This window comes from Lutzomyia longipalpis, chromosome 4 (assembly GCF_024334085.1).
Source record: "Lutzomyia longipalpis isolate SR_M1_2022 chromosome 4, ASM2433408v1".
NCBI lineage: Eukaryota > Metazoa > Arthropoda > Insecta > Diptera > Psychodidae > Lutzomyia > Lutzomyia longipalpis.
In genome coordinates, this window is record NC_074710.1 from 3,161,529 (window position 1) to 3,176,813 (window position 15,285).

General features: G+C 35.7%; 4 protein-coding genes across 4 annotated transcripts in view; 2 read left to right on the top strand and 2 right to left on the bottom strand.

Annotated features, from left to right (window-relative positions):
* The window catches only part of LOC129795447 (mediator of RNA polymerase II transcription subunit 1), a 1,235,552-nt gene that overhangs the window by 1,021,199 nt on the left and 199,068 nt on the right, over window positions 1-15,285 (bottom strand). The window lies entirely within an intron of this gene.
* On the top strand, window positions 1,492-5,537 carry LOC129794434 (xanthine dehydrogenase-like). Its single transcript, XM_055835186.1, has 3 exons — window positions 1,492-3,034; window positions 3,096-3,503; window positions 3,567-5,537. Exons 1-3 carry the CDS (start codon window positions 1,562-1,564, stop codon window positions 5,535-5,537), a joined length of 3,852 nt encoding a protein of 1,283 aa, XP_055691161.1. The 5' UTR covers window positions 1,492-1,561.
* LOC129795550 (zinc finger protein 595-like) lies at window positions 6,844-9,262 on the bottom strand. Its single transcript, XM_055836938.1, has 4 exons — window positions 7,887-9,262; window positions 7,605-7,811; window positions 7,190-7,543; window positions 6,844-7,127 (listed from the first exon to the last, which is right to left on the bottom strand). Exons 1-4 carry the CDS (start codon window positions 8,793-8,795, stop codon window positions 6,969-6,971), a joined length of 1,629 nt encoding a protein of 542 aa, XP_055692913.1. The 5' UTR covers window positions 8,796-9,262; the 3' UTR covers window positions 6,844-6,968.
* LOC129795514 (zinc finger protein 347-like) lies at window positions 10,995-13,671 on the top strand. The gene is made up of 7 exons (XM_055836872.1): window positions 10,995-11,340; window positions 11,408-11,515; window positions 11,641-11,832; window positions 12,046-12,807; window positions 12,880-13,038; window positions 13,108-13,365; window positions 13,437-13,671. The coding sequence occupies exons 1-7, from the start codon at window positions 11,086-11,088 to the stop codon at window positions 13,611-13,613; spliced, it is 1,911 nt and encodes a 636-aa protein (XP_055692847.1). The 5' UTR covers window positions 10,995-11,085; the 3' UTR covers window positions 13,614-13,671.

Consider the following 15,285-nt stretch of genomic DNA (forward strand, 5'->3'; position numbering starts at 1 on the left):
CCCGTTATCTGACCCTTCAGCAGGTAGAAAATGGGAAAAAATCAATTTTTCTGTGGGGGCGCTATAAAGGGGGGTTGGGGCGGAATCCCATATAGCGCTTGCAACTCGTATTGACCCCCTCTACCCCCCTACCAAATTTCATCAAGATCGGCCCAGCGGTTTCGGAGGAGTTCATGTGCCACAAACAGACAGACAGACAGACAGACTTTTCAGCTTTATATATTAAGATTTAGCAAACAAAGATGTTTTTTTTTTGTCTTTTTAATCCTTAAAATCGTAAAATAAACATCAAACTGAAAAAACCATGTCCTCATATGAGATCATTCCTCTGCGAATAAAGCAAGATTAAAATTATTATCTCTAGAACTTATGAGCTCAAAGATATTTTTTTTCTAAATCAATTTTTTTTTTTAATATAATAAAAGAAAAAAAAACAAATTTTCAATGACCATGACTTTTTCTCTCAAACAAACTTTGATATGAACATGATAATATGAACTTAATTTTTGATCAAATTCGACATCCATAATCTCTTAATGTCAGATTCCAGCAACAAACACTATTAAAATCTTTTATTATACTTGTTATTAAGTAGTTGGTGTTCCACTTCGTGGCCAACACCAAGTATTTTATTAGTATTTTACATAAATTTTAAGAGAAATGATTGAGACAATCCGAGACAAGTAGCATAAATTTGTCATGTGAAACCCAACATTTGAGATGTGACAATTTCAATAAAAGGTCACAGCTCAGGTTGCTAAATATATTAAGGTGTCCATTATTTAAACAAAGTGGGTATTCTCTGTATGACGACATGAATAATATTCACTTTGGGTATGTGTGGCAAGTGAGGTTGATATGGGACATAGAGTTTGCATATCTGAAAGTCTTAAACAAAATTGTGTTTTATGCTACTCTCAAGATGGCGCTGTATTGTATACATATAATACAGTGGGAAAATTATGAAATTTTAAATAAAGGTCTGTTAAGAAAATATTATTTTAATTAAAAAAAAAATATTTTAACATTTTAATATTTTTTTAAAAATATGTTTCGCATTTAGATTTTTATTATAATTGTAGAACTTTTTCTTTCCAAAGAAATTTTATATAATAAAAATGAAGAATAATAGATTCATAAAAAACGAAAAACATAAAATCATCGATAAAGTTGCTTGCTATGCAGAGTATTTAAAAATAAAGCACTAAACAAACTAAAAAAAATGTGCAAAGCATGCAGTCACAACACACACCAAAGAACTCACCTGAGCCATTTGGGCGACGAAATTCAGACACACGATCAGTATAAGATTCAGTGCCGAGGTCGAAGAAAAGGTGAAATATAATCTTTCTCCAACAACTCGTGTTATGCAAATAAACTCTAAATCACTTCGTTCGTGAAGAAGAAAAGAAAGAGAATTTATGCTAATTTGAACTGGTTCTTAAGATGTTCTTATGGTTGGTATTGCCAAATTCTTTAATACGAAGTGTTAGTCTTCTTCGAGAACGCGACGCGTGAACACTATAAAAATTGATTCGTGCCCCGTGTTGCATTGTTAAGTATGGAAGTGAAATTTACTGTTAATAGAAAGGAGTGTAGGATCATGCCTGGATGTGTTGATCCTGATACATCCTTAAATACATACTTGAGATCATGGCTCTGTCTTACGGGTACGAAATTTATGTGCCAAGAGGGTGGCTGTGGATGCTGCATCGTGACAATTCGAGGTGTGCAACCCGTAACTGGAGAGCCATTCACGCTTGCCGTGAATTCATGCCTTTTCCTCGTCTACTCGTGCCATGGCCTCGATATCACGACCATTGAAGGACTCGGCAATAAAGACATAGGTTACCATCCAATACAGGAACGATTGGCTGAACACGATGGCACCCAATGTGGATTCTGTTCTCCAGGAATGGTTATGAACATGTACAGCTTGTATGAAGGAAAATTCGGGAACGTGACTGCGGAAGAAATTGAGGATTCTTTTGGCGGGAATATTTGTCGCTGCACTGGCTATCGTCCCATCTTGGATGCTTTCAAGTCATTTGCAACGAATCCACCACAAAATTTGGCCAATCTCTGTGGGGACATTGAAGATCTCTCACTGAAAAAATGCCCAAAGAGTGGAAAAGTCTGTGCAAGAAAATGCGGTTGGAGCGTTCATGTAAAAGCAGCAGAGAACGCCGAGTGGCATAAGGTAACAGCCTTGTCGGAAGTTCTGCAAATTCTCAGCAACATTGGAACGAGAAAGTATCGTCTGGTGGCCGGGAATACGGCAACAGGAGTCTATCGAATGGACTACGATATTGAAGTTTTCATTGATGTTTCTTCAGTAATTGAACTTCATAGATATACAATTGGAACCACAATTGATCTAGGAGGGAATATCACGATAACCGAATGGATGAGAATTTTACTTGAAGCAGCAGATCGTTCGGCATGGTTTACCTACTGCAGACAAATAAGGGATCACCTGGATCACATTGCAACAGTTCCTGTGAGGAATGTTGGTACAATTGCTGGTAATTTGATGATTAAACACGATCATCGCGAATTCTACTCCGATGTATTCCTTTTGCTGGAAACTGTTGGAGCAAGCCTCACCATAACGGATGCATTGGGAAATGAGCAAACTATGTCACCACAAGACTTCCTCAGTGTTGATATGGATAAGAAAGTAATCACGCGAATTTCAATGCCTCAATTAGTTCCCAATCGTTATCAATTCCATTCTTACAAAATAACAGATCGAGTTCAAAATGCAATGGCTTACATGAATGCTGGATTTCTTTTGGAAATGAATAAAGGATCAAACCTTGTTGTATCGGCTAGGATTGTCTACGGAGGTGTTAATCCGAAATTTGTTCACGCTTCAGCAGTTGAAAAATTTTTGAAGGGAAAAGATTTCTTTAATAATGCTACGATCCAAGGTGTTGTTAACATAATTGACTCCAATTTCGTTTTTGACGATTCCCTCCCAAATTCATCTGCTGAATTCCGACGAAGACTAGCAATTGGATTATTTTACAAAGTATGAGGAAACAATTTGAATAATTTTGTTAAAATTCCATTAACCTTGTTTAATTTTTCAGACCGTCCTAAGTCTGGTTCCAAATTCAAAATTACTGCCATTCTACAAAAGTGGAGCTACCTCTATCGAGAGGCCTTTGTCGTCTGGGCAGCAACACTACAATACTGTCCCAGAAAAATATCCCCTAACTCAACCACTAATGAAAATAGGAGCCTTACTTCAGTGTAGTGGGGAAGCAGAGTATGTGAACGACATTTATCTTCACAATGCTCTTTGGGCTACTTTTGTACTGGCAACTGAACCTCTGAAAATTATCTCAAGTATTGATGCCAGGGATGCTATGGCTGTTGAAGGCGTGAAAGCCTTCTACAGTGCCAAGGATATTCCTGGTGTGAATTCATTCACAACTCCACAGAGTACAATTATACCCTATTTGCAAGATCCTGAGGAGTTATTATGTAGCAGAAAGGTAAGGATTTGATACAGTTCCAATATTTAAACTGTTTACATTTGGATTTATATCCGTTTTAAGGTTTTGTTCAACGGTCAACCTGTTGGTATAATCGTTGCTGAGGAGATGTCTCAAGCTGTTTATGCTGCAAACTTGGTTAAGGTTAAATATGTTAATGAAAAGAAAGAAGAGGAGTCTTTATCAAGTAATCTCTATCGCTACTTCAAAGAAGATCCATCAAGTCCGGAAGAAAAGATTCTTCCAACACTTGAAGATGTTCTGAGAGAAGATCCCAAACTTACAGAACATCGCTTTCAAATCCCAATTGTTGTGCATGCTGCCTCACAGGTAGGAGTCGATCAACAGAGCAATAGCATCAAGGGGAATTTATTCTGTGGTCCTCAGTATCACTACCACATGGAGACGCAGCAGACAATAGCCGTTCCAGTTGAAGATGGATTTGACATCTTTCCAAGTACTCAGTGGATTGATTTTACGAATATGGGTGTTGCTCATGTTTTGGGTGTATCCAACAATGATATAACAATTCGCGTTCGTCGAGTTGGGGGTGCTTTTGGCGGTAAGACCAGCCGGTCAACGCAGATTTCGGCAGGAGCTGCAGTTGCTTGTTATCACACAAAGCGTCCAATTCGAATGGTTTTACCAATGGAGACAAACATGAAGGCTATTGGGAAGAGAACTCCTGCATTTTCCGACTACGATGTCACTTTCAACGATCAAGGACTCATTCAACGACTTAACTGCGATGTAACGCACGATTTGGGATGCTCAGTTAATGAAACAATGGATTTCCTCGCAGTTCTAATTGGTACCAATGCGTACTCTTCGAAAACATGGACGATTGTATTGAACAACGTTCTCACTGATGCTCCATCGAATACCTGGATGAGAGCACCTGGGGCCGTTGAAATAGTTGCCACAGCTGAAACAATAATGGAACATATTTCGTGGACACTCAAGAAGGATCCTGTTGAAGTTAGACTTGCTAATATTGATGCAGATAATCCAATGAGGAAGATTTTCACGGATTTCCTGGAAAATTGTGAATACTACAAACGCCTCGATGATGTGGAGAAGTTCAACAAAGCCAACAGATGGAAGAAACGTGGTATAGCCATCAGTTTGATGCAGTATCATCATGAAAATGTTGCAAACTACGAAACACTTGTTGCCATATATCATGGCGATGGGAGTGTTGTGCTAAATGTGGCTGCAATTGAATTGGGTCAAGGATTGTACACAAAAGTAATGCAAATTGCAGCTGCTACCCTTGGTGTACCACTGAAGAAGATAAAGATAACACCTGCAAATAATGTAATAGCAGCAAATTCAATGACAACCTCAGGTGGACTTGCAACGGATTCCATTGGATATGCAGTGAAAAAATGCTGTGAAACCCTAAAGGAACGTTTAGAACCATTTAGAGTTGCCAATCCCACGGGAACGTGGGAGGATATTGTCCAAGCAGCCTTTTTCGCTAATATTGAACTTATTTCAACGTTTCAATTTAAAATTGGTATAATGCCCCGATACACCATTTATGGTTGTGCCTGCGCTGAGATTGAGATAGACGTCCTAACTGGGAACTTTCAACTACAACGAGTGGACATTGTGGAGGATACTGGGGAGAGTATTAGTCCCAGAATTGACGTTGGTCAGGTGGAGGGTGCTTTTATGATAGGATTGGGCTACTGGCTGCACGAAAAGCTGATCTACAACCGCGTGAATGGAGAACTCCTAACAAATCGTTCATGGAACTACAAACCACCAGGACCAAAAGACATCCCTGTTGACTTTCGGGTTACCCTCTTGCAAACAAATACCAATCCAACAGGGGTTGTAGGATCAAAAACCTGCAGTGAACCAGCTGTTTCAATGGGGGTGGTTGTTGTATCGGCCCTTCGCAAAGCTCTTGAATCTGCTCGCAAAGATGCCGGTGCTTCGGATATATTTCTTAAGCTAAATAGTGGGACAACTGTTGAAAATATTCTTGAACTAGCTGGAACTAAGAATGATCAGTTTATCCTTTAAACAAATCGATGTGTTTTTTACTGTTTTGTTAAAAATTAAGAATTTAAATTTGAATGTTTGTGACTTAAGTTTTTAAGGTACGACCCCTTCAGTAAAACGTTAAAATTTCAGAATTCACCTCTATAACTTTTATAGCACTCTGATCATAATTTTTTTTTTGCAAAGTGTTAAGCTCCAAATTCCGAGTTAAATTCTTAGGATCCTAGGGGTTGATCAAATAAAGATTAAATTCTCGATTAATTAAATTAAATGAAAATATTCCAAACAAATTCTTAGACTAGAAATTGACTGAAATCCTATTTTGTTAACGATTATTATTTCAAGACCTTCGTTTTATTATTAGTTATAAGGTCATTTGTCCTTAAAATACATACTTAGGTCGGCCTGCAGTTGCTATAAAATTGACCAACAGCGCCCTCATTTTCCATAGAGTTTCTACAGTTTTTATGGTGGTGAACTTCGTAAGCTCAACATTTTATAGGTATTCTAGGCAGTAACTTGAAGTTTGTACACTTTGTGAATAAAGTTTACTTCCCGGAACTGTTTGATGTGCTTCCCGGAAAGTGCCATAAGTACCTGGAAGTTATTCAGGAAGACTGTTCATTGCATCAGGAATATTCTAAGGGATTTTAGGAAGTTCCTTTTTAAATCCCGGCTGATCTTTGATGTCATCTTTGGGTCAAAATCTGTCCACTTAGGGAGTTCTCTTTGCAATTGCGTGAAGCATTTTTATCAAATGAGATTTTGACCCAAAGATAATATCAAGGATTTGCCGGGTGTTAAATAGGAGGTTCCTAAAATCCATTAGAAACTTCCTAATGCAATGGGAAGGATGACTACACAACTTCCAGCCACTTTCCGGGAACACATCAAAGCGTTCCAGGAAGAAAAGTTTATTAAAAAAAAAAGTATAAACTTTAAGTTGCTATTTTAGGCAAACCTTAAAAATTAGAATATTGCAAATTTTGTAATTATTTTTAAGATATCTTGATTATTTTATCTTTCATTTTTGAATATTTTGAGTATTGACGAAGTAAATTTTCCAGAAAATATTCTAATATTTGAATTTCATAGGAACTATTCGGATTATTCGCCAATATTCGACAGAAGAGATAAAATATTCAACAATCCCATCTCTCGAAGATTTTAAATATCATCGAATACTGCTAATTACTTTTAATTATTCCGAATAATTTCGTTAAATTCCGAATATTTGAATAATTTTCTCTACAAGCATTTTAATGAATTTGTGACAAATCTCTTCCAAGCAGCAATTCTGCTAACTAAGAAGCAATAAAAGATATTCTTTTATGTTTAATTTTCTTTATAATAATTATCAATTAAATATATTTGACAATAAACTTATTTTTTTTACAATTCTATTGTAAATTGCATTGGACAAAGAAAAACCTTTTGTGATGCATTATTTTCCTAATTCACCTGCTGTGGTTTCTTCCGCAGGTAGGGAATTTCAATTTTATGGCGATTCCGCATGTGAACTCTGTGATCCTTTATGCTCCACGAACACTTGCCACATCTCTCACACTTGAGCGGTGGATCATTCTTTGAATGGACTTTATCCACGTGAATCTTGCAAAGTTTTATCACAATTAGATGGCAAAAAAACAGAGAAAAGTTGTTTGAGGACTTACCTTTAACTGGGATTTATCTTTGTAGTCAACGTTGCAGAGGGGACACTGATGGCGCTTCCCATTGTGCCGATCCATATGCCGTCGGAGGAATTTCTCATTGGGATAGGATCTACCACAGCCGGAAACTTGGCATTTGAACTCCTGCTCCGGACGTTCGTGGATTTTTTTCATGTGTAGCCGCAGGGTTCGTTCGCCGGCCATCTTCCGCCCACATATCTCACACATTGGCCAATTCTTCTTCACCACGACACCTTTGTGCTTCAGCATGTGCGTCTTGTAGCCGCAATTCCAGATGAAGCCCTTCCCGCAGATTTCACATTTAAGCGGACGTTCACCACTGTGCGTCATCATGTGCTGCAAAGATGTTATTTTTGTTGATTTATTTGAACAGAATAGGATTTATAGGGCGGAATACCTTTTCATACGTTGCTGTTGAGCACATTTTGCCACATTCCTCGCACTGCCGGAGTTCTTTGGGGCGCTTCTTCCCCACTTCCGACAGTGGCACACCCCCATCGTGAATCTTCATGTGCGTGAGGAGTTTCTGCTTCTTCCGGAACTCCTTGGAACAGAATTCACACGTATACCGCACGCCAGTATCGTGGGAATTTGCAATGTGTCTCTGTATGAGGAAGATAAATACAGTGATGGTCATTGAAGTGGAGCCATTAAATTAATTTATTTTGTTCATTATTACCCTTAAATTGCTGAGGTAGAGGAATGACTTCATGCACATCTCGCATTTAAACTTGAGATGTTCCTTCTTCTGCTCGGCATGAGTTTCCTTGTGCCGCTGATAGGATGAGAGCCACTTGAAGGATTCATTGCATCCCTTGAATTGGCATTTGTACCGCTTTGTATCCATATGGCATGTCTGATGCTGATCCAGACGTGAAAAGTTGGCAAAGAACTTCCCGCAGAATTCACAGATTAGCTTCTTAGCTGTGTGTCGTCGCTTCTTCTCGTGACTCTTCATGTGCTTAATGAGTTCCCGCCTCAAGCACTGGTGGTTGCATATCACGCACGACACAAAGAGACTCTGTGTCACTGTAGGTTCCTTCGGCATCTCTTTGCGTCCTCCATCTACCTCCATACCCTTTGTATCACATTCCTCAGGATCTGCCTTGATATCCTCATCATCCTCGTCGTCTTCCAGGATCTCTGTTGCCTTTGCCGGATCCTCTTCGATGACTTCACACAGCTCTTTGGGTGAATTGAGGGACGTTTCACTTGGGTGTGGACTAGCAAAGGAAGCTTCAGGGAAATCCTCCCCATCATCCTCAGACTTCACATCAGCTTCCTCGGACTTCCCATCTGCACATTCCATTTCGGTCTTCACACAGACCAATTCAATCTCAAGCGGTGAATCCTCGAGCTTTGCCCCACCCACGGGGATAATGGGGCACTTAAGGACACTCCCGGTCTCCTCAAAGAGTCTAATAATCTCAATGAGGACATCTCTGGAAAATAATGGGCTGTCGCTGCAACCTCCGTAGTAGTCCTCGTAGTTATTCTTCACGCATGCAAAATTCCCCAACTCCTGATAAAATTGCTTCACAAGAAAGATCCTATGCCTGAGGCTGAACAACTCCAGGTCATTCTTCATCCTTCCTCCACCAAGGATTAGCTATTACCTCACCACACCACTGAGGGAAAAAATGTAAACAAACAAAAATTCAAAAATTCCCAAATTCTCAGTAAACAAACAGGGAGAGACGTCCAAGTAGAAACCTTTCAACTGTACACCCATTTGCCTTATTGCGGCTTATCCTAAAGCAGTTCGCAGTATGCTCGATTGTAATAGTTGGTATTCATAATATTATTATAATTCATTACGTATGCGTTGCAATTTGAATTATTAGCTCGTCTTTTAAGTGTACATACAAAGTTTAATTTCTTTTTAGTTCAATAAATTGAATAAATAAGAAATAAATTTTTTTTTATTTCACATTTCAACAAGACGTTTTTTCTGCGATTTCATTAAGTATTAAGCTAAACTTTTATAAAAGAATCTATCGATTCTATAGAGTTGATTGACTTTTAATGCAAAGTCCCTTTAAATAGAATCAATAGTGTTCACGAAACAATTTTACGAATAATTTTTCAGTGCTAATCATTCATAAAATAATCATAAATAACTTACCCAGATTTTCAATTCATCATAAATTAATTTTAAAGTTGAATTAACGAAAAAATAACCACAAAAGCAATAGAGAATCTTTATATTTCATTGAGAACATTCAAAATCATTCAATTACAGGTGAATTCTTCACATAAATTGCAATTAACTCCATAATGTAGTTCAGCTTTTTGAAAGTCATCTAATGTGAAATTGGCATTAATTGGGAGTTCATTGGCATGTGTAAGAGCTCGTTCCAAAATTTCAAGTCTATGTACCATAACGTAGGTGAAATTCTTAAAAACTTGTTCGTCCAATCCTACCAGAATACCGAGATCGTACATTCCATTTGGCATTTCTTCACAAGCCCACAAAAAAATCCATTTGTTCATTATGCCATCGAAGAATTCTTCAATAATTTTTATATTTATTGGAACCTTCCAATTGTAATCTTTACTACAAATTAGCGGTAGTGGTTGATTATAAAAAATACGATGTTTGACAAATAATTCGTATGATGCTTTGGTAAGATTGCGAAAAACAAAGTGAAACTTGTCAAATATGTCTTTACTTTTAGTACAAACACTTTTTTTCCACTGAAAATAATTTTCATGAACCCTTTCAATATCCATATATCCTTCAGGGTCTATTTTGGGGTTGTATAAAGTCCTACTTCCTTCGTAAAGAACGAACGTGAAACGCCAACAATCGAGCTGATGATCAAAAAAATTCCGAAAAATTAGATTACTCCTTGAAAGGCCTTCCATCAACAATATTGGGTAATACATAAACGAAGTTGGATTTGTGTCTAATACGTAGTCTGTGCAAGATCCATTGAATATTTTTGCAATATTATTATTTATTAGAAAAATAGTTATTATTACAATGAAAATAGATATTTTCATGTTGCCACTCAAAGTGATACTAAAGAGTTGTAATTTGGAAATTATATTCTATAGAGAGCCATTTGTGAATAATGATGACGTGAAATGTTGGAGGAAAAAACAAGAACTGTATTGTTTGGAAAATTGGACCAATTAAAAGTTCATTTATTCTTTTTTTTCGTAGTTCAATTTTCGATGTTCAGATTGAAAGTCCGTGACCTAAACCCCACGCTTTACCTCAATTTACCTTTTCCTTTAATGTAAATCTACTAAACCGATATTTTTAAAAAAAAATTAAAAATCACTATCCAATAGAAAATTAAGGAATTTAATGATTTGATATCAGATTAATTTTCTTTGAATTTATAAAGATTTTTTTTTAAAAAGGGGGGTGTATGTATACATAATGAATTTGTGAATTATGGTATAAAAAAATCAAGATTCTGATTAACACTTGGAGGATCGAAGTTTCTAACCTCAAAAGTTTGACATTTGTTTTCTCTTAAAAGAAAATATTTTTCCAAGTTTTCTTTCGACGATCTTGAAGTAATAGAACTTCTCTACATTTAGATGTACAAATTATCACGATATGTTTAAAAAAATTTTATTCTGTGACAATTTAAAAAATGTCAAATTGGCCAAAATGACCAGCAAAATCTTCCAACGGTTAATAAAAGTCCTGTATTACAAGAGTATTATCATTCTCATAAGTTTCAATAAGATTTAAAAAATATTTCAGGGGCATTAAAATGAATTAATTACTTCTACAAAAACTTTAGTAGAATACCAACTAACCGGGTTTATACCTTTTAGGACTCTTGAAAGGTTTAATCTTCTTCTGTATTAAGAAATTTAATTTTGTGATCGTGCGTGGAATAAAATTGATGTGAATAATGAGGAAGGAGTTAGATTTATTCACTCTCAAGCAGAGAATTTTCCTTGTGAAGCAATTCTATCAGGAATTAGGGGATTTTAAGTGCGTGAAGGATAACTACGAAAACTACTATGGAACCAGCAATCCGGCTTTCTCGCGAAATGTTCTCTGTGAGATTATCAGGATATTCGAACAAACAGGAAGTGTCTCGAAAGGTGAACATGTGAGATCTTCCCATGCTAAGAATTTAAAGGATACGAGCATTTTGCCGGAGGTTGTGCCTTTTTTTTTTCTTTTTATTTCCTTTGAATTTAATTATTTCCCTTCATATCCTTCTTCAGTTCGGTAAGGACAGAGATACAGCAAAATGGGATCTTTCTTCTTCATCAAATACCCCATTTAAATGCGAAGCCTGCAACCAAACATTCCTCTATTTTAATAATTTAAAGGTAATTTTCTGATTATTCAATGCGGTTTTATTATTTTGAAACTCGCTCGTTTTTCGGGTAGAGCAATAATGTAATCAATCGATTTGTCAATTTAAAAATTAATTTAGCACTTTCGTCCTTTTTAGCGTCATGTTTTGCAATCCCATGAGCTACAGGATGTCTACAAATGCGACATTTGTCTCGTGGATTTTCGCAGAAAGCACAAGTTGGTGGCTCACATGAAGAGTCATTCCGATAGCAAGTCATCAGAAATTGCAAATAACTACAAACAGTGTGAGGAATGTGGGAAATTATGCTCAATCTCATCCTATGAACTGGTAATGATTCATTTCTTTCCTTTTAGAAAAGAATCCGTATTTTGGTTTTACTTAAATAAATTTTTCAAAAAAAAATTTCTTCTGAAACTTCAACGATTTCAATGATTTCTTGGTTGCTTAATACAACCTATTACCTCAAAAGGTCCGATTTATGCTACATTCCTCTTATAAATCTCACTAAAATACTACCTATCCTTTAATTTCTGGGTGTAGCACACAATGACTCATCGTGCAGATTGCCCACAAAAATGCCATATTTGTGGCAAAATTTACAAATGGAAATGTGGCTATATTTTGCACATAATGAAGCATAAAGGTATTGTAGAGGAAAAAACTTTGCCAAGCTGCGATATTTGTGGACTCCAAATGGGCGGTGAAAGGACTCTCAAACTCCACATGGAGAAATTCCATCCAGTTGGAAGTACAAAGCCAATTATTATAAATGTTCCATATCAGGAAAATTTGACAAAAATCAATTTTAAAGAAGAAGAAGAGCCTGACTACATGGACTATGAGGACTACATAGATCATCAGGATGTACCACATGGAGAATCTGTTGTAGTTTTGCCGGTAAATACCGCAAAAGAGGAAAAAAAAGCTGATGAATTGGATGCTTTTAAGATAGTTAAGGAAGATAAAAGTGATGACGATTACTGGCCATCTGAAGATCTCTTCGGAGACGCCGATCCCGCTGATGAAAGTGAAATTTACGAATATTACTACACACCACCACCAGTTGATCAACTATGTGAAATATGTGGGAAGGTTCTGAAGGGAAAAAATACACTGAAAACTCACATGAAAACTCATGCAAGTAATTGTGATTACAAATGTCCGTATGAAGGATGCAATCGATCATTCAAAGGACCTGGATCGTACAGTTGGCACATAAAAGCCCATGAAGCGAGCAAGGGCAATAACTCTTACAAATGCAGCCTCTGCCCTAAATCCTACATTTACAATTATTTGCTAAAGGTAAAATAAATTTATAGTTGATTTTTATCCTCTAAAAGTTTTCTGATCAATAGAACTTTCCTCATTTTGCAGAATCACATAATTTCAGCTCATTCTGACCAAATGTTCTCATGTAAATTCTGCAAGAGAGTCTTCACAGAGTCAAAAGAACTCAATTCTCACCTCATGGACTTTCACGATATGACAAAGGATGAAATTGATGGCACAAACATCCTAGAGGAATGCCGAAAGGTAAATATAATTACCTTTTTGTCCTGATTTGTAAGCAAAATAGGGAAGAAATAATGAAAACTCTTTCAGCTTGGAAGGGAAACAAAGGTAAAGCCTCGACCCTTTAAGTGCATTGTATGCGGAAAGGGTTTCCAACAGAATAATTTAATGAAGAAACACATGAAGAGTCATGAGAAATCCGATGAGGCACTAATGTGTCCTGAGCCAGGCTGTGGGAAGTCCTTCCCAATTCAGAAGTACCTCAGTTTGCACCTCCTTCGGCACACAAATGTTCGATATAAATGTGCCCATTGTGACAAAGACTACAAGGATCGTTCGCAAATGAAGGTAATGGGTGCAAGAAAATATTATCCTGAATAATTTTCATGAAAATCCGATTTTTTTTTGCCAATTTTCAGAGACATATAAAGAAGGAGCATTTGAAAGAGGAACCAAGGTACAAATGCAACGTTTGTTCTTTCGCTGCATGGCATTCAGACACTTATCGAAGGCACATGAAGCGTCACAACATTGACGATCCATTCCCTCACACCAGGAAGTGGTCAAGATGTGCCCCAAGTAGACACAATGAATAAAGAAAATGTAATAAATAATGAAAAAAATGAAGAAATAAAATCCTCAAAAAATATTTAACTTTTCGTTTTTTTGTGTTTTGCAATTCAAGATGGTGGACTGCTGGATCACAAAATGGCTGACAATGAGATATTAAAAAAAAGTAGCCCCAAGAAGGCATGTCAAAGCCATTTTACCAAAGAAGAAATAAAATTTCTAAGAAATCATAAAGTTTTCTTACGTTATGGGTCACATAATAATCATAATAATACTTAAGAAGTCATCTCCTTTTCTCATCTAAATACTTGCGTGAAATATACCGTAACTGCTAATGGGAATAAATATTAACACTATGAGTATTTAACCCATTTACGACTTCTCATCAAACTTTTCATCAAAATTAATAAGAACTTTTTCTTTTCAGACCTTTCGGGATTTTTTATTTATCGTTAAAAATTTATTAAAAATAAACGGTTATAAAGTTTTCAAAAATTAAAAGAAAAAATTATTATATCTTACATTTATAACAACAACAATGGGTTAAATGAGAAAAATCACCCGATTGCGTGTGAGATAACGCAAATTCTAAAAATATCAATGATTATACGGCTGAAATTAGATTAAAAATTTCCAAAATTTCATTTAGTATTCGTTGCCTTGTTCGTTGCAGTCCAGTATAAAATATTTTTAATCTTTTTCATTAATAAATTATAGCAAAATCAGTGAAAGGATTCTACTCACTTTAGGTCGTAATTACGTTAAAAAATCTGGGAAAAAGAAATCAAGAAAGATTTACCGAAAACAATGAAATCACGCCCTTATTTTTTTTTACTTTTTAATTTTATTTCAATTCTTCATTGTTTTTTTTTATTTTCTTTTAAAATATTATCGATGTTAATTAGAAGTTTTTTTTAATTTATCTTGAGCAATAAACACAATTTATTTTAGTTTTTTCCGTATTATTAATTCCTGATAAAAATAAACTGAAAACAGAGTTTTATTCCACAGCTGCATAGTTCAGAGTTTTTCTATTCATAGCTGTGTGATTTTAGACAGAGTCGTAGCCAGTTAGCATGGTTGGGTGTATAAACATCCTCTAATATACATAGTTCGATAAGATTAGACTTTTCTTTTAGGTCAAATAGAAATATGTATTTTCAATATAAAAAAGTTTCTAAAAATAATTTTCAAAGATTAAAAAAATGTACAACAAACATTTAAAAGATAACGTCAAACTAAAACAAATAAAAGTTAAAATTCAAAAAATGTCAAACTTAGCAAACAAACGTCACAATTTAGTAAAGAAACGTCAAACGTTAAAAAACACGTCAAATGTTAGAAAATAAATGTCAAAAGTCTGTAAATAAAAATGTTAAGACGTTGTATATTCAATTTGATACTTTTTTAAAGTAAAAGAAAACATCAAAACACCTCTTTGAATTTCCGGTGGCAACGATTCCGGACTTGTGATCATTTCGATCATATAGAATAGATTTATTTTGAATTAAAATTTTTAGTGAAAGAAGCTCAAAATAGGCTTCTGAAAGTTTTGAAGAATCTAATTAAATCTTTAAATAGCAAGATCAATGGTGATCATAAAAAATGTTATATGGTGCGTCTATTGCCGTCTTAGTACCATTTACAGAAAACGACGGAAAAATCCAGAAAAATTATTAAAGTAAAATTTCAAAAAAA